The sequence below is a fragment of the Phyllostomus hastatus genome, unplaced genomic scaffold, assembly GCF_019186645.2.
Source record: "Phyllostomus hastatus isolate PE091 unplaced genomic scaffold, TTU_PhHast_1.1 phas_scaffold_216, whole genome shotgun sequence".
In the NCBI taxonomy this organism is placed as follows: Eukaryota; Metazoa; Chordata; class Mammalia; order Chiroptera; family Phyllostomidae; genus Phyllostomus; species Phyllostomus hastatus.
In genome coordinates this window covers 1,736,164-1,754,953 of record NW_025334018.1, presented here as the reverse complement: position 1 = coordinate 1,754,953, position 18,790 = coordinate 1,736,164, and the positions used below count along the sequence as shown (strand labels likewise).

Sequence of the window (18,790 nt, the reverse complement as noted above, 5' to 3'; positions counted from 1 at the left end):
ATCCTCTATCCCAAAGATCAAGCCTTCTTTGTATGTTTTTTGTCATCCATCCATCCAACAAACTTTTATCAAACACCCTTAGGCACCAGGCTATGTGCTGGGCACTGAAGAGTTGACTCTTGTGCCAGTCTTTGCTGCTTGAGCACCCTGTGACTGAGATGGACCAGCAGGGCATTAACAGTATGGAAGGGTGATGGTGCAGAGGTCAACATGAGCTGTGACACAACACAGAAGAGTGCCCACAGAAGTGCACTGGAGGTAATAACCTGAGTGGTATTTGGAAGGATAATATGTAATTGGCCACGTGGAGGAATAAAAGGGCATTCTAGGGGCTTGAACCCTGGCATACCAGTTAATATTTCTGTGATTTAGTGTTCCCCTCATGAGGATTAAATAAGTTAATGAGAAGCCCTTAAACATTCCACAGTGGCTGTTGGGGATGCAGCCACTTGGACTTTGTGTGGGGTGGGAGAGTACGTACATGTGCATGTGTCTGTTAAGGATGAGGCTGGAAGGGTAAGTAGGGGCCAGATTATGAAAGGCCTTCTAAACTAAACTAAGGACTGTAAATAGGGAGATAATGAGGAGTCATGTAAAAGCTTTATTTTCTACTCACTTATCTTGACAGGCTCTGAGACTCACCCTTTCTCATCACCCTCTGTCCCTGCACAGTGTTCTCACCCCCAGACCCCATCTGTTTCCTCACTTCTTCCCTCTGATCACCATCAGTCAACCCTATGCTCAGAAGTGAAATAATCACCATCCAATTCTCACCATTGGTCAACAAAAGGTGGAAGAACCAGATACCTGGGATCCTGATCTCAAAACTATATCCAATTTCACTTACAACTCAAGTCTCAGTTTGCTTTCAGTAGCATGAGGAAGAGAAAGAAGTACCCCAAGATCTCCTCCTGCCCTCTGCTCAGAAACGTTAGGTTTCCCTAGCACTAGCTTGCCCTGTACTTGAACCACCACCAACAAAACCACTTTTACTATTATTCACATACCATAAAACTCACCCTTTTAGAGTGACTTGCTCAGTTTTTTTCTTAAAATTCAAATTGTTGCACAACTATCACCACTAATTCCAGAACATTTTTATCACCCTACAAATGAAAATGTGACCCACCAGTAGTCATTCTTCACTCTCCCTGGCAACTAGTAATGTCTTCTGTCTCTATGGATTTGCTTATCCTGGACATTTTATAGAAGCATACAAAGTGTGGCCTGCTGTGTCTGGCTCTGCATGTACTATTAATCAATCTTCAAATGATCTTGAGGTAGAAAACATGTGTCCCAGGCTTCAGTTGTCCTTTATCTAGCAGTAGCCTTTGATTCAAGGAAACTGACACTCCAAAACTAGAGACCTACCTCCTGACTATGCTGGTACCTATACAGGAGCAATAAAACCTTGGGCATAACCACTCTGATTCAGTGTGTCAACAACAAAATGAACACTCTGCAAGCATTACTTAAAGTATTTTTTTAATTTAACTTTAATTTCTGAGGTAAAATACTTTTTTTCTTTCAACTTCCATAACAAAATACAGAGCTATCAGATACCCCTGGAAAAAAATATGTATATTATACATATATTTCTATAACATTACATCATATATATAATATATATGCAAAAATTTGAAGACTTTATAGAAAGCGGAACATCTAAAAGGCACTGCACAATGGAGTTCAGATCTCTCACATTTTATGTACATGTACACACTTCATTCTGCTTGAGCTAACTAGTGATCTTTCACATACCTCACAAATCCCTGCAGCACAATTTTATAACACAAAAAATGCCTAAATATTCAAAACAAATTAAATGGTGATTTTTTTTTCCTCCACAAGAAACTGAAAATGGAACAGTTCTTGAAAAGACTGGGTCAAAGTTCTTCTTTTTCACAAAATTAAAATTCCATTACTCTTTATAGAACAAAAAGCACAAACATAATTATGGAATAAATAAAAAAGGGACAAATAGTCAACTTTCACTACCTGCTTGGTGAGAAGTGAAATACTTCATTTTTAATGCTGCTGAAAGCTTCTTGGCCCATGGAAGACTAGGGTGCAGTAACTGCCCATATTAGTGAGTTGGGTTTAATGCAGTGCAGCTCGAAAACCAGGGGTGAAGGTGAAGGGACTAGTAAATTGTTTATATTTCTTCACTCACAGCCATTCTCTTTAAAAAAAAAAAAGCAGCTCAGTAAGGCTGGATGCCTTTTACATTGACCTCTACTATTTTCAATAGTCAAAAAAGCAAACTTTGCATGAACAAGTTTTTAATATAATTTCAAGATCTATATTTGTAAAGTTTTAAACATTTGGCACAGCAAAATTTGGGAAAACTGGGAGACAAAATAGGTCTGGTTTTGTCCCCCTTTTTTCTACCTGCTGCTGGACAGTGACAAGATGCTCACAGAAGAGAAAAAACTACATTAATTAGTGCCAGGCTGGTGACAGGTGCTGCCAGGAGCAGGCTGGGGGGAGAAAGACTATCTCCTACCCCTTCACCCCAGGAATGACCTACCTTCACATTTCCTGGTTCACTTTCTGAGCAAGCCCAAAGTCAGCTCTGTACAAGGACCCTTCCTTCCCCTCCACCTCAACCCCAGTGTGCAGTGCAAACTGACCAACAATTTACTGGTGGAATGGCAATCAAAGGAAACAGTTTAACATCAATTTTTTTAAAGCCAAGAACCATTTTCATGGAGCTGAACATTTTTTGAGTGCTTTTTTCAAGTGTAAAAGCAGTGACTTTTTGTTCAAACAGAAGCAGCATCTAGGAATTAATTCTGGCACTTGGGTTGTAGGGGGGTTACAGGTATGCATCATGGATTTCTCTCCCTCGTATTTTAAAGGCCTCATGTTTCTATTCCTGAGTTAATACCGATACCTGCTGGCCCCCGCCTTTAGTGGACAGAGAGGGTAGCCAGCCAGCCTCCCTGGTTAGATCGGGCAATGACAAGAGATACCTCCTCCACATGCCCGGACTTGCTTTCTGATCCGAGGTAAGTCGAGGTTCAGAGAAAAGAACTGACAAAAACATAACCAACCAAAGTCAGCCTGAACAGGGAGCCCTTTGCAGCCTGACCAAAGCCTGAGTCCTTACGGATGGCTCTGTCAGTCCCTTCCCCAGGGAAGGACAAGTCACTCGTGGAATTTGAATTAAACAAGGGGAGAACAGTTGCCCCACCCCACAAAAAAACAAAACACAAAAGCCAACAAAAAAACCCAAAAACCAATCCTGCATGATGGACTCATGTCATTCCAAGCCATCTCACAACTCTCTCACCTGTTCTAACCTTTCTTGAGCCTCTGTCTCATGCATGATCTCCAGTTTAAAAAAGAACACCCATCCCCAACATTTAAAGACAACCCTCCAATGCTACTTAGTATATACAGTTCACTTAGGCTCAGGAATTTCTCCATCCCTAGACAGCATCCCTGTGCCCACTCTGTACCATCAGGTATGTAGTTATTTCTCTCTCTGTTGCCCCGATACCAGGTGGATCTGAGCCACAGTTAGTTTTTCCACACACTACAAAGTTACATGTGCACACACATACAGAGTTGGCTGTGGCTTCTCTCTCTGCCCCTAGTCTAGGTTTCTTTTCCTTCACAGAAGATCAATACTTTCCGATCCCCCTGAAGTTGATGGAAGGATATTTCCCATGAAAAAACAATTCATTGTCTGTAAACTGGAATCTCACACAGGATAGCCAATTGATCATGAATATTAGAACAAGCTTGGGAAATGGGTATAGCAAGAATGGCAGTGCCACAATAGGACACCAACTTGCATTCATACCAGGCTTTTTGGCATCTGGTTGCCTTCTGTTTTGCCTATCTATTCCTTCAGGTTCAACAAACATCCACTTGTACTCCCAGCTACCTTCTGTATTTCCAGGTATCATCTGTCCTTAACTCTCATAATCCTGCCTTTTTGCTATCCAACCCAATAACATCAAGAGGGGATGACTAAATAGTAGCCCAAAATTTAACCATGTTCCAAAATTCTCAGATAATCTGAAAAGCTCATCATGCCCTTTTACAGGTTTATTTTGACAGACCCGTATCATGTTGAAGTACGTTCATTGGTAAGGCTTGCCTTAAGAAAATGGTTAAGAGAACCACACACAACAAAAACACATCTTCACCATTATCATGCCTCTCAGTGACCTTGCTACAATCACACTGGTTTGGGTCCCCAAACCCACGATGGAAAAGGAAAAATAAAAGTCATTTTTGTGTTTGTTTTGTCTTTAAAGGCATTGGGTTACTTCCTCCTGCCTTCTTCTTTCCTCCCTGAATAAGAGTTTACAACTCCTCATGGCTTTGTAACAGGTGAAGTAGGCGAAAGTCCAAGATTCACAGCAGAGCTTCCTGTCTCAACCATGCGGCCAGGCTCAGTGCCATACTTCCCAGTCCGCTCTAACTGGCAGTATGTTTCATGTTTCCTGAAAACATTTCTTAGAGGAAAAAGAAAAAATGCCAAACAACATAGGAAAAATAAGAGCAACACCTGAAGACCCCTACCCTCCACCCCAGTAAGACTGTGATTATCTTATTCTCCTCCTGAAATAATTATAAAGAAACACCTCAGGCAAATACTGAGTATTAATGGTTTCTCATTGCTTAACCTCCCAACCATACCCTTTCCCCTTTTATATGTAACTCTCAGAGCAAAATAAAGTCATTAATGGCTTTTCATATATAAATACAGTAGAAAAGAAAGAAGTCTGGAACCTGAACAATCATGGGACCAGTGTCTTGGCCCTTTGGGAGTTTGTCAGAAAGTATTAGCCTCGAAAGGAAATAGAGGCTCTTTCTCCTTCAGTTCATACCCTTCTTGTATCCTACTCACCAGGAAAAAGTGTGTTCATATCCCACCTAATTTACAACAGAAGATGCGCCATCCCATCCCCAAAACATAAAATACAAGTCTATGCCCCTAGAATGATCAAACCAGTCTAATTCCCTCCCTCCCCCCACCCTGAAGTCTTGCTACATAAATATTGATACATGTATGTGATTATAGTATAAACAGCTCCCAATCCACTTCCAGTTCTAAGCATCAGCAGCTGCTGTTGCCAAGCCCCGCGGTCCTGACCCGTTCCAGGGGAATGTGCCATCCTTACTCAGCTCTCGGGCTTCAGGGTCGTCATTCCAGCGCCGCTTTAATCGAAGCTTGGGGGGCATCAGGGCATCTTCTTTTTTCTCAGGTGCACTGGGCTCTTTGCCAAGCCTGTCTTCACTGTCTGCAGTCACCTCTAGGGGTTCTTCACTTGGGGTGCTAATGGGTACAGAGGGCCAGATAGGTGGTGCTGCTGGGCGGGCAAAGATGGTACCTTTCTCTTCTTCTTCTATGGTCCTCCTTGGCACAGTGCCCTCTTCTTGAGAGCATTCCTCCTTCTCTCGGGCTGACTGCCTGAGATTCTCAGAATCATTTTCAGAAGCTGGCTCTACTTTAATTCTTGGAGGGACAGGAGCCATGGCTGGAGCAGTGACAGGTGCTGAGTCCTCATTGCTCTCTACTCTTTCCCGGTTCTTCCGCCCAACTGGCGGGGGCTGCAGTTTGATAGAAAACTGGGTTGACTCCTCAGGATGCATTTGGCACTGCAGTGGTGGAATCATGAGCCCTGGGTAACGGGGAAATGTCCGGGGACTCAGATGGTAGTTGAATACAGAACAGGCTTGAGAATGAAGGTAGTGTTTCATTTCCTCAGGGTTGAAGGAAAAGCAACTGCTGCTGGTGAAAGGGCTCAGGCCTGGTGATGGGCTATAGGAGAAGATAGTGGGAGTCAGGGAGAGGGCTGGTGAAATGGGGACATTAAGGACACCTCCTCGGCCAGGGACTGGAGAGACAGCGAAGGGACTGTGGGGGTCAGGGTAGATCCCTGGCCTACTGAATAGAGGGAGCATGATGTCAGGCTTGCGTTTTTGATGGCCAATCCCTCCTCCACTGACAGCATTCCGGGAAGACATGAGATCCACACCCCGGCGCCAGTCAGTGGCTGAGCCATCCTCCAGCTCTGAAAGCTCCACCTTTCTATCAGTGCCATTACTCAACTCCTGGCCAGAAGCAGTTAGGGAGCTAGTAGAGAATCGCCCTGGCTGCACATCACTAGTTGGAGAATGAGTGTCCAGAGGTGGAAAATGGAACCGGGAAGAGGCTGTTGGCACTGGTGGTGCACTCTGGGGAACCACACCTGTGATGGAGGAAAAGACAAAAGGCTACTTCAGGGATCTGGTTATTTATTATCAGTACTTGTACTTATGCTAAATGGAAGATATTCAGAACAATAAGTAACACTCTAGAGCTAGACTGAATCCCTTAGCTCCCTGTCTTCCTAGTACCTATAGCTCCACTTCCTCTTCTCAATTTAGTTGCCATTTTTCCATAGCCTCTTACTCACTTTGTCTTCACAGTACTCTTTGCTTCTGAAATATGATTTACTTGTTTATTTGTACTCTAAAACATAAATTAAATGAAGGCAGGGTTTCCTATTGTTCACTACTAGATTTCCAGCAGTTCAGGGCTTAATGATGAGTAGCTGCTCAATAACTATCAGTTCAATGAATGAATGGGTACAGGGGCCTTCTCTGCAACTGTAAATACTGTGTATATCACCTGTTTTAATTATTGGCTTTGCAAATAGTATTTTTCTTATTTTTGTAATTCTGGACGTATCTATAATGTAAAACAAATCAAATCAAATCAAACGAAACCAAACCAAACAAACCTGACAAAATTAAAAATGACATGCATGTAAAGCACTGTATTAAAAGACAAAGATCCTGCCCTGGCCAGGCGGCTCAGTTGGTTGGAGTGTCATCCCATACACCAAAAGGTTGTGGGTTCAATTCCCCAGTCATGGCACATACCTAGGTTGCAGGTTTGATACTCTGTGGTACTAGAACACAAGAGATGCATTCCAGTACCACATATAGGAGGGAGCTGTTCAATGTTTCTTTTTCTCCCTTCCCCTCTCTAAAATTAATAAACATATTCTCAGGTAAGGATTAAAAAAAAACCCCACAACACAACAAAGACACTGCACCTAACATAGACAGACACAAACAAGGCATATTTTAATTATAAAACAGATTAAAAAAGAAAAAGGCTGTATGTTTGTTAAGTTCTTATGGTACACCTTTTATCATTTCTGATATACAGTAACTTCTTTACAGAAATTTAAATATTTTTCAATCTCTCCAAATCTGTATTTCTCTAACAAACTTTATACAATAATCTCCATTCCCATCTGCTTTCAATACTTTTAAAGCATTAACAAGGCTAGGTGAATCCTAGAACCTATCACTCCCTTCTTCCAAGGTCATCTGCTAAAATTTGAAACTCTAAACTACCAACACCATGCTAAAAACATCAACTTCAGAGGCTCACAAGCTCTCAACTTCCTAAAAGGCCCTTCTGATAAACCGGGCATAAAAATGGTATGCTAGCTAAGGCCTCAGGGACCCTTTGGGTTCTTGGAAAAATTAGCGGCTTCTATCACTGTTGATGTCAGGAGGGCTCTTTACACTCTGAGGTCGAGGTGAGGGAGAAGGAAAAAAGGGCAAAGAAAAAAAAAAATCCAAATAAATGCACGAAAGCATGGTGATCCAGTAGCAAAAAAGTGTGCTAAGATACAGTGTTGTTGGGCATCACCCCCAATCAGCTGCCTTCTGCTATTTGTATAAAGGAGCCATCCTCAGATATGATTCTGGAGTCCACTGGTGTATGCAAGACTAGCTTTCTAGAAACATGTGACTGAGTAACACTGAGCTAGAGCAGCATTTCCCAAACTGATGCCTCACAGAAAATGCAGGACTTTCCCCCATAAAGCCACTGATTTAATCTTACAATTGGGGGTGGGGGGGGGGAGATGACCTTACACATAATTTGAGTTGAGTCAAGAGGGTTCCAGTGGCTTACATTCTATTCTTTTTCCTTCTGTCGGATCTTGATTTTGTAGTAAGAGCACATCTATTTAAAAGCAAAAAATCTCTACTTCTGTGTGTTCTGAAGGACTGAATAACATTAAGCATAATGTGAGAGGTGGTCCTGTCTCCTAAACAATTACTTTTTTTAAATTGAAGGATATCTCAAGTCTTTACACAGGCTAAGATACACTGTAAATCTGCAAGAAGGAAACAGAATAAATAACATTTCCCAAATGTGTTTAAAAGGAGTGAAGACAGGTGAAACCTAGGAGCAATGTTGAAGGTAGCATTCTGGACCCCTCACCTCTCACTGTAGCAACCTTCCTTGCTCTCTACCCTCTATTATATATGTTGAGATAGCAGATCTAAGACTTTATTTGAAAAAATGAGTTTGCTACCTAAAAAATGTTTGAGTAACACTGCTTTGGAAGAACATCATGTTCATGGAGTCAACATGAAATTTGAGTAGTAAGGTTGGAGACTTTGGGTTTGAATTCTACCTGCACTACAGTTCAGTGCAAGTAACCAACCAGTCCTTAAGTCTCACTCTGGCAAAATAAAAATAGTAAGTCCTTTGCCTAGGTTCAAACCCTAGCCCTACCACTTACTAGCTGTGTGACTCTGGATAACTTACCTTTCTGTGCCTCAGTTTCTTTACCTGTAAAATGGGCAACAACAGCACTAATTTCATGTTTTGAAAACTAAGAGTTAATATTTATAAAGATCTCAGAATGGTATCAGTCCATAGCAAAATGCATGGAAAATACATAACAAAATGCATGGAAAACACATAGCAAAATAAGTAATTTATTATTAGATAATAATCACTGTTCAAAAATAAAAACTTTAAAAAGCATATGTCATTTGAATATGGATCATATATTAGATAACAGTATCAGAGCAATGTTAAAAACTTCCTGGGTGTTGTAATGTTATTGTGGTTTTGGAGGTCTATGTCCTTGTATCTAGGAGATACATAGTGAAGTGTCTATAACTTAATTTCAAAAGACTTAAATATTTAAAATATATTTAATATAGTATTTTACAAGATACTTTTAGTAATAAGAACGAGATACTACACGTAGAGGTATTTTCAACACTATTCAAATGTTAAGTACTCTACCCTTAACTGTTGCAGTGGGATTTTGCGAAAGGGAGAACATTAACTTTACTTTTAGTTTATGAACTTTTGTATTATTTATGTTACAACCAGTATGTATTGCCTCATTTTAAAAAACACAAAGATCAAAACAGCCCAAGTGAATCAACCTACCATCTACACATGATCTCTCTGGCCTGCAAAATCTAAAGGCATATAGCCCTACCTCTTAGTGTGCTTATCACATTCCACATTCCAAGTTGTATGAAACCTCCTATATATTATTGCTCCTGCTAAACTGTAAGTTCCTTGAGGGAAAGAATGCCCTCTATAATCTTTCTTATTTTTTATTTTTAGGGCTTAACACATTATCTGTTGACAGAATGAATGAATACCAATTTGGAGGAAGAACAGCTGATCTAGTAAATGAGAGCTAGATTTCAGTAGCTCAATCTCTCAGGAATTGTTTCATCTTTGACTTTGCTGTCATCCTTAATTTTATCATTTGTAAAATGATAGTGAGACATATACTTTACCTGGCTAGCAGAGTTGAATGAAATAATTCACAAAACACTGAACGATAGTACATTTGTTAAGTTCAATAAATGTTATATTTCCTTTGTCGCAAAAAGTTAACTTGGAACAACATTTGGTCTACCTGGGTAAAAGCTCTCTATGAAGCAATGACTCCTTCCAAAGAAATAACTTTGAAGTTATCTGCATCCAGGAGTACACAACCAAGTGGTGTGCCTAAATTAGGAAATACACACTGCTTTGCTTTCCCTGTGACTTTTCTGATTAGGCTCTTAAGCTCAGTTGAAGATCAATGTTGGTTTTGTTGCTTTCTAGAAGAATGGGTTGAGCTAGGCTACTACTGTTAGGCTTCTAAACCAGAGTCTTGACTGTGAGAGTCTAGACTTCCTTGTCTTAGAAAAGTGTACTACTCCCAGGGGCTGATGGATGCTCCATTCCAGGCTGCCTAATGGCTGGAATTTTAGGTTTTTCAATAGACAAGAATAGGTGAAAGACAGAAGAACAGGGCTACTGAAGCCTTTTTGGGGCGAGTAGTATGAAAGGGTATGAACACCAACACATTCTTCAAAATTGGTGGTATGCCTAGCTAGAGTTCCAACCCCTCTAGGTGTACAAGGAAGGAGCAAGAATGAAAAATAGAGGAAATAGGATTCCAGTGGCTAGAACAGGTTTGATTTCCTAACACCTCTCCCTCAGGCACAAGGAAAGAAAACAGGTTGTAATTAGAGAGATGCATTCCAATACCACTTTTTTTTTTAAATGTATGCCCCAGGGACAGGAGGGAGTGGCTACAGAATGAGCGATGGAAATGTAATGATAACAACATCAAGCTAAAACTGCCCTAACTTGTTGTGTGTAGCAATTAGGTATCTGCAGTGGATCTCAGCATTATACTCTCTCAGCCACACCCCCGTTCTAAATTTCAGGTTGTTTCAGACTTTTCTGAGAGGTTGCAATACTGCAAAATCACAATTAGATTTCTCTACCTTAATATACAATGCTACAAAGACAGTATTAATGGTTGGTCAGAAACTGGTTAACACAATGTTTTCTTTGGCAGGGGTATGATTTGCATCAACAAACACACTCATGTAAGAGACTGCCTTCTGTTTCGAGAGAGGCAGACCTGAAACCTCTATGAAAAGCTGTGATGAAGGGCTATCACCTGAGATCCTAGAGGGGAAACCTTGCTGACTTAAGAGAAGGTCAAGTAACCCCACACTCGTGTTCTGAGGAGCTGTTGGTACAGATCAAAGACACTGCTTTTCACTGCAAACACAAGAACCTCCTCTTCTGTGATCAAGGATGCTGTGGTTTTGATGATATTCACTTGATAAGGAAGAGTTTGGTAGTTTCATAGAAAATCGGAAGTGTTTGTAGAAATAGGTTCTTGTCTATGAAAGAGCCACTGGGTAGGGTGTTAAAACTGAGTCCTGAACTTAAAGATCAACACAAACCTACAGAACGTCATTCCCAAACAGGACAGTATAATATTATCTAGGAGATTACAAATAATATGCAGAAAAGGAAACCAAAACAACAAACCAAACACATTTATCTTGATGTTGCAGAGCCTATCAGTTTTGATATGAGACGAATGGAAACACCTGAGCAAGAACAGAGGCAATCCAAGAGGTCACAGCATTTTAGTGCTTCCAAAAACCTCTTAAACACGTCAGTCTTGGGCTTGGGTTTTCAGGATTCTTTTTCAACTCAAAATTCGTTCCCCACCAAGAGACTTTGCATCTTACCACTTGACCGAATGTTGATGAATGGGTAGTTGGGCGTCACCAACTTGTTGAAGTTAAATTTGTAAGTAAATCTTTTTCCTTTTGTTTTATGAAGGATCCTCTTGTTGTAATAGTATCTGTAAAAACAGGAATGCATGTCAATTTATCTTCTACCTACTGACAGTGATACACTTAGGTAATCACTAATAGTAACAATTCTTGTTCTAAGTATTCTTTGCAAACATCACTATCATTCTTTTGCAGATTTACCCTCAGGTTAGGGCTGGGAGACCTAGGAGGTTACTTTTCTCATTCAATTTTCAATTCAACTAAATTCTGATCGTGTTCACCCATCCTTGTCCCAACCACCTTTCTTTTCCAGCCCTCTCTAGTTTCAATCCTATAGTACATTTCCTTCCTCTTCCAGTATATGCCACTACCTAGTTTCTCCTTTCTGCCTTATCCAGGTGGGGGCAGACAAGTCTCTTGGGATACCTGATGTGGTTAGTCTGGAGGCCATAGAAGGAAGAATGTGGAACTGTTTTATGGTGGCGGGTCAAACAATGGTGTACTCTGATTTGGAAAACTGCACTCAGCTTGGCCTGCATCATTTTTAATACAAAAGCTGCCACATAGATTTTACAGAGTCACCAATAACGAAAAACCTTCATACAGGGAGTTTCAATGTACCTGAAACCTTTAGCCTCACATCTATTCATTAGCAAAGGTTATAAACGGCCTTCTGGTTCCTTGAGGGCTAAGGGTTAGGAAATATAGAGACTGACAAGTGGAAAAAAGAATCTGAGAAAAACTTACAGATCAATGTATCAATATTGGATATGTTGGAGCAACCTGTGGACTGACAACTGAGGTCACAGATATGGTCGCTAAATAGCTAGGTCAGAACCATTCAGTGAGTCCTCCTTCTATGTGTCTGCTGCACTCTTTTTCTAGTTTCTTCAAGGAGAACCTAAAGAAGACAAATTCTAACAAAGTTCTAACAAGGAAATTTAAGCTACTCTTTGGATTATAAATGAGCTACAATCCATATTTTATACACTCTCACTACAACAGAGCATAACCGGTGCTGTCAGAAGCCAGTGATGACCACGTTGGAATTCCCTCCTACATATACCCAAAGATACACCTTTTCTCCTCCTGTGTCTCTACTACTCAGATTCAACAGCTCTTCTACTCCCACTTGAAAACTACACATTATTCAGTTAGATAGTACAGTCTCTTGTATCAAACTGCTTAGCTTCCTTTCAATCTGTTGACATTGTGGATTTGGGGACCCTTTCTGTTACCTAAGGGCCCGGCTCAGCTTGTCATAATTCATCTGTGGTTTGCACTTCCTGCGACCCCAGAGGCGAGCCACCTCATCTGGATCTTTGATGACAAACTCCCCGTACTCTCCCTGCTGCCAGGCAATGACATGGCGGAACTCTTCCTTCTGCAGCAGCTCCAGGATGAAGTGCCACAGCTGGATCTGCCGGGAGCCTGGGGATGATTCTGTTTTATAGGCCCATTCAGGAAACTGATACCCTTCAAAATGGAAAGGGCAAGATCAAAGTTGTCAGGAGTTAGGTACATACCTTCCAGTATCCCCGACTATACATTCCAATGCTCAGAATCTTTAGAGTGCTGTGCAAACATGCCATAAACACACTTTTGGTTAGCTGGGGCTAACCACAACAGGGAAGAGAAAAGCACAGAGACGTTACCTTCCTTTACGGCAATTATCAAATTGATAAGAGTGGGGTAGCAAGCTCCCAGGTGTCCTAATCTCTTACCCCTTCATACATTACTAAATCTTACACCTACTTTCTATGAGGGCATAAAAGTTAAAAATCCCTTTTTCTCCAAGGTTAGAACTGTGTTTTCAACAGAAAAGAGATTCTAAAGCTTGGGATAAAAGTGTGGTAACCAGACATGTTAGATACACGTACAAAGGAAACAAGCCTACAATTGTCCTAACAGAATCCACCCAATCAAGAGGCTACCAGTCGTGGCCTGGCATTTGTGAACAGAGCCCAAGTGGAGAGAAAAAAGAACCATGGATGGACATTCCAAGTATACCACAGATGATTCACTTCTGCTCACCTCCACCTCCTTCTGGCTTTTCCACGATGCTACAGCCTGCTTTCATTTTCACCCTCCTGCTGAGAGATATAAGCCACATCAATTACTTTAAGGTGTCATTTTTTATTATCTTCCCAAGGTTTTCTGACATAGCCTTCCCCCAAACTTCCTTTTCCTTATCTTTTCCTCCTTATGTAACCCTCTTTCTTTCAAACATGTCACCTCCAAACTGCTAATCCTCAAGTCATCAAATGATGGTCCTCAGGTCATCAGCTTCAAAGGCCATAATTATCTTTCACCTGACTTTCAACCACAAAAGGTAAACAAACATGTCTTTAATATTTGCTTTCTTTCTCCTGATCAGCCCTTTGGAAAGTACAGGTACTGTTAAATGGGTCCAAAGAGGCAGCCAAAATGAGTCAGTTTGTCTTCTGTTACTAGACGGACCCAGATGCCAAGACATACACGCTCGAGTTCACCCAGATGTACCAGTTTAAAAAAGAGTGGAAAAAAAAAAATCTAAATCCATCTGACTACTCAAGAAACATCTGATTTTCATTTATTTTACTGAATTACATGAGATGGGAGAAGGAAAACTCCCAGTCAGAAACTGCCCCCTTCTCTTTGAGAAATACCCTGAGATAGAGAGAGTAAACACACATGTACAGTTACTCTATACAAAACACACACATTACTAAAATCTTTTTGAGAAAAATTTATATTTTCTCCTTTTAACAGAATGAAAAAAAAAAAGCAAGCATTTCTGAGAACTTTTGCCCAATAAGTGGAGGGAGTCTTGGCGTGATCTGAATTCACTTCATCTAGATTTATAGTTCCTCAATAAATTCCCTGTTCCTAGCAGCAAGCAGCTCTGTATCAGTCAATCCTTTAGCAAAAAGAAGGGAAGGGTGAAACTGCCAGAGAGGTGGCCAGGAGAGGGCAGATCTAACCTCACTGTGCCTCACGGTGGATGACAGGCCCTCAGCACCCCCATTAGTGGGAGAATGTAGATGCCTCAGTAGTCTCAGTAGGGTGGAGTAGGGACAAATTCCTTATCTTGGAAATTTCATCTAACCTAGGATTTCTCCAGATCCTTTGAATTTTTTTTCTCATCAACCACATTAAGAAAGCCAGCAAGTTTTAGTCTGTAATACTACAAGAGAATGAGGGTGATATAAATACTCCAAAGGAAGAAGAAAACAAACACAGACACAAGATGCACAATAACACGGCCAGGAGCCGAGGTAGAAGCTTCCTTTCCAGCTGCTCCCATCTCCGCGACAATAAGGGGGGAAAAACACTAATAACCCCACAGCTCCAGGAAGCTGTCCTGGACTCCTGGACGGCTCTGTCGGATCGCAGGACCTTTATCCTGCCACAGGAGCCTTCAATCCCTAAGACAAATCCCGCTGTAACAATAACTTGACCAGGAAGCTCTATCCTGACATCCCAGCTCCCAATTAACCCTCATGAAGGTCCACCGGCCAGGAGCCCAGAGGTGACTATGCAAGCGTATCACAAATTCACTCCGAGGGCATTGTCCAAATAGGGCCACTCATCCCAACTCTGCAAACCCCACGAAGGCCCCTCGCCCTTCCTCAGATTCCGACCATCCCCTGAAGAGTGAAGCACGCAGAGCCTGGCGCCGCGGTTCCTTCGCTGCAGCTCCTGGGGTCGGCTCAAGGCCCCCAGAGCCTCCTTTCCATTTGCTTTCAGGCCGGGTCTCCCTCGCCCAGTGGCACGACTGCTGCCCTGGGTTCCCGTCCGCCCCTCAGACACCAAGGTTCCCTCCCTTCCCCGGCTCTGGGTGAGGGCAGCTAGGTTGGGACTTGGCACAATGGGCGTCCCCGACCCCAGGGACACCATCCCCATCGAGATTCAGGAGGTCCGTCCAGAGGGGCCGGACGGCGAGGCCACACTCACCTCTCCCCGGCACGGTCCGTCTACGGTCCGGTCTCCTCCGCTGCGTCTCCGGCTCCTCCTCATCCACCCCAGCAGGAAGTGACCTCCTCGGCTGCTGTCGTCACTTCCATCCTTACCCGAAAGGGCGGGGAGGAGGTGACGCCCTCCCGCAGGTCTCCCAGCCGTCTCCACTCCCTTTAGCTGCCCGCGGACGCCTATTTCCGCTGGTACTCCGCCCGCACACCGCCCCCCACCGCCTCGACGCTGCTCCCGCCGCTCAGCTCGCGCATCCGCCCTGGAGCGGCGCGTGCGTCACGCTGCGGGGGCACCACACGCTGGCTCACGGCTGACGGCCCTACCCGGTCGCAATCCCACACGATCGGAGGCCCGAGTGCGAGGCGGTACCCGTGGTGTCGGACCGCAGAGCGCGTCCTTGCCAGCCCCTGGCAGTAAAGGCGCGGCCGCTAGAGCCCCGCTGGTTGCGGTAGTGGGTGTCGCAGAGCCCCTTTCAAGGAACGACGTGCCGGATAAAGATTCCTTCAGACCACTGCCACCTCACAAAGAGGAGAGTATGCACAATAGGCAAAGGACTCCAGACTTCAGAGGGCGTTCTCTACCCCCGAGAAAGGGTACTTTCATATATGAGAAAAGAAACTTAGGCATTTGCCCCTGTATAGAAGTGTGATTGGTTCCCCGCTTATCCCCATCCCTCTGCATTGTTTTAATTTGTCCACATCCAAGCAACTTGCGAATCTTTTATTAATCATTCAACTACATCTCCCATTTCTTATCCCTTTACCTTTTGTTCCTGCTCAAGCAATTACAAGTGATTTGTCCAAAGCATTTTTCTTCCTGTGGAGCTCAATGGTAAATGCTCCCAAGCTGTTCAGCTTTATATCCATCCCTAGCCGCCTGTGGCTGAGTGGTATCCAGCCCTGGTTTCGCTCCAGACGCGGGCAAAAGAGAGAAGTGAGGATTAGTAAAGATTAAATAAATTAGAATAAAGAATGAACGTGTGGTGGAATTGAAGAAAAGATGAAATTGGAGGAAAATTGAACAATTTTGAATAAAGCAATAAACTGTCCTGTATCATTGTTCTAACAACACTTTTACATCCTGAACGCCACCAAGCACATGGAAACATCACCATAAGTATTAGAAAAGTTTCAGTTTTTTATTTGTTCCTAGCCATTCCCTAGCTGGTGATAAATTAACTAGCATTTTGGGCCCAAAGTTGCTATTCCTGTTAAAAAGAAAGGATAATAGCATTGGTGACGTAAGATCTTTTCTAGTTAAAAAAATCCTACTATGTAGGTGAATAAAATGACCAAAATTTTAGCTCCTTAGGACTACCAATGTCTGCAACTACACCATGAGCTCTTCGTAGGAAATGCCTACCCTTTGTATGTTCTGCACCTAGAACAATGTCATATGTAAACATCAGATGTTTGGTTGAACAGTCTTTTTTAAATATTGGGATTTAGCTAAGTGATGTCAACTGTAGTCAGGTCCTAGTGCTTTCATCTACTAGCTGTGTGACTTTGGTTGTTCCTAACCTCTGTATCAGTTCATCTGGATGAACGTAATACCTATAGTATTGACTCATGGTTGTATGAAATGTGTTAATACACATAGGTTAGAACAGAGAATGACAAGTGAATATGGAAAATGAACAAATGTTGGCAAAAATAATCATAAAAATCATTACATTAAAAATTCTCAAATTCTCATACCACCCATGCAAATTTTAGTAAATGTGTCAACTCAAAAACCAGGGCAATCAGTAATGAGCAGCTTCTTTGAAAGTCTGAAATAACTAGCTTTTGGCTTATTGCTCAAACTGTCATGGGTAGAGCCAGCACTTAACCTTCAAGGACCCTTTGTTTTACAAAGGGCTAGAAACCAGGTATAGGGACTCTTTCTGAATTTTCTTATTCACCCCAATCCCCCAGTGGTTCTCTGCTGCAGCTTTTTCTAATTAGAGTTATAAAAGATGACTTGTGTAAACATAACAGAGATAAATAGGTCTCTGTACCTGGCTGCGGTCCGAATTGATATACTGAGAAATGTTTATATGCCAGAAGAGCTCAACATAGTTTCTACATTAAGAATCTAATTGACAGGTGAATTTGGGTTTGATAAAGCAAACTGGAAATTTCCTTGAAATTAGTGAGTCCAGATAAATGTGTTTTGCACTGGCAACTTCTGTGATGGTAGAATCTGGGAGATTTGGATGTCTAGGGACTTCATGCCAGTGTATCCAAGGTCCCTCTCCACTCTCTTCTTTACTGTAGTGTTGCTGCCTACTTCATCTCCTGCAGACCGACTTCCACAATGTGGAGATTATTCTTGTTCCTGAAATATGGAAAGCATGAGCTTTCTGAAAGTGTGGGTGTGGAACACACTTAGGCATGGTCTAGGAGTCAAGACAGGTTGTAATCTCTCTTGAATTTCCACTTGCTCAAAGCCTTCTTTGTCCACTGACACCGCCCTCTGCCCCACTTCCCACCCATCTTTATAGTTGTTCCATATACCTAGGATAAGTTTTCTAAATCTCATGCTCCCAACTTGGCTCTCATGCAACATGGTACTCCATTGCCTCTGAAATTAGAAAAAGAGAAAAGAAAGAACATCTAAAATTAATTTTTCTTCAAAAGCTCTTCCTGGATTGGTGTGTGTGTGTGTGTGTGTGTGTGTGTGTGTTCCCTGGCTCAATCTTTATTGCTCCTCTTTTCATTTATACACTTATATTCTTCATATTCAAACTTACCTGGCCATATACAATGGTGGCAAAAGTAGGTTTACAGTTGTGAGTACATGAAACATGGAGTTTATTCTTGTATTATTATTTATTAATGTGTAATTTTTCATATGAACAACTGTAAACCTACTTTTGCCCACCCACATATATAATATAAATGCCTTCCTCTCTACTATCGTAGTATATTACTATGGTAGATTTGCTGTAGCATATACTATATGTGTATCATGTACATGTTTGTTCTTCTTAGTGTGTTTGTCTTAGACTGCAGACCCTCAGAGCTTAAAGTTACAGTCTGTAGATCCCTGCAGTGTCTATGTCATCATTTGAAATGCCTAATGATGATAATTTCCTTTTCTGTGGCTCCTGAGGTGATTGTTACTGGCACTGGCTTCTTCCCACCTCCCTCAGTCTCCTCTAAGTCTCCAAATAAAAAATAGGTAGACTGTTTTCCCCAAACTATGTCTCATTGCATTTGGATTCAGAAGACCTGAGTTTCAGTCCTACTTCTGCCCTTTGCTAACTGCTACATATTCCCTGACAAGCTGCTACGTGTCTTTGAATTCTGGCCTCCTCATCTTCATCTTTAAAAAGGGGACACTAATGATGTCCTTGATGAGGATACAGTGTAATAAGGGCTAAGGAGTGCTTGTAAAGTATGAAACCCTTTACAAAGGTCAAGGATCATGATTAATCTGGCTACCACCCCAGACCCCCCACTGTACTTGGTATCAA

General features: G+C 42.1%; 1 protein-coding gene across 2 annotated transcripts; it reads right to left on the bottom strand.

Annotated features, from left to right (window-relative positions):
• Window positions 1-1,468: 1,468 nt before the first annotated feature.
• ETV3 (ETS variant transcription factor 3) lies at window positions 1,469-15,402 on the bottom strand. 2 transcript variants are annotated; one of them, XM_045816696.1, is made up of 5 exons: window positions 15,316-15,402; window positions 13,414-13,472; window positions 12,618-12,855; window positions 11,332-11,447; window positions 1,469-6,212 (listed from the first exon to the last, which is right to left on the bottom strand). In XM_045816696.1, the coding sequence occupies exons 2-5, from the start codon at window positions 13,457-13,459 to the stop codon at window positions 5,071-5,073; spliced, it is 1,542 nt and encodes a 513-aa protein (XP_045672652.1). In that variant the 5' UTR covers window positions 13,460-13,472; window positions 15,316-15,402; the 3' UTR covers window positions 1,469-5,070. The 2 variants fall into 2 exon arrangements, with proteins under 2 accessions (XP_045672652.1, XP_045672653.1); XM_045816697.1 differs by having other exon boundaries at window positions 13,414-13,469; window positions 15,316-15,382.
• Window positions 15,403-18,790: the final 3,388 nt, after the last annotated feature.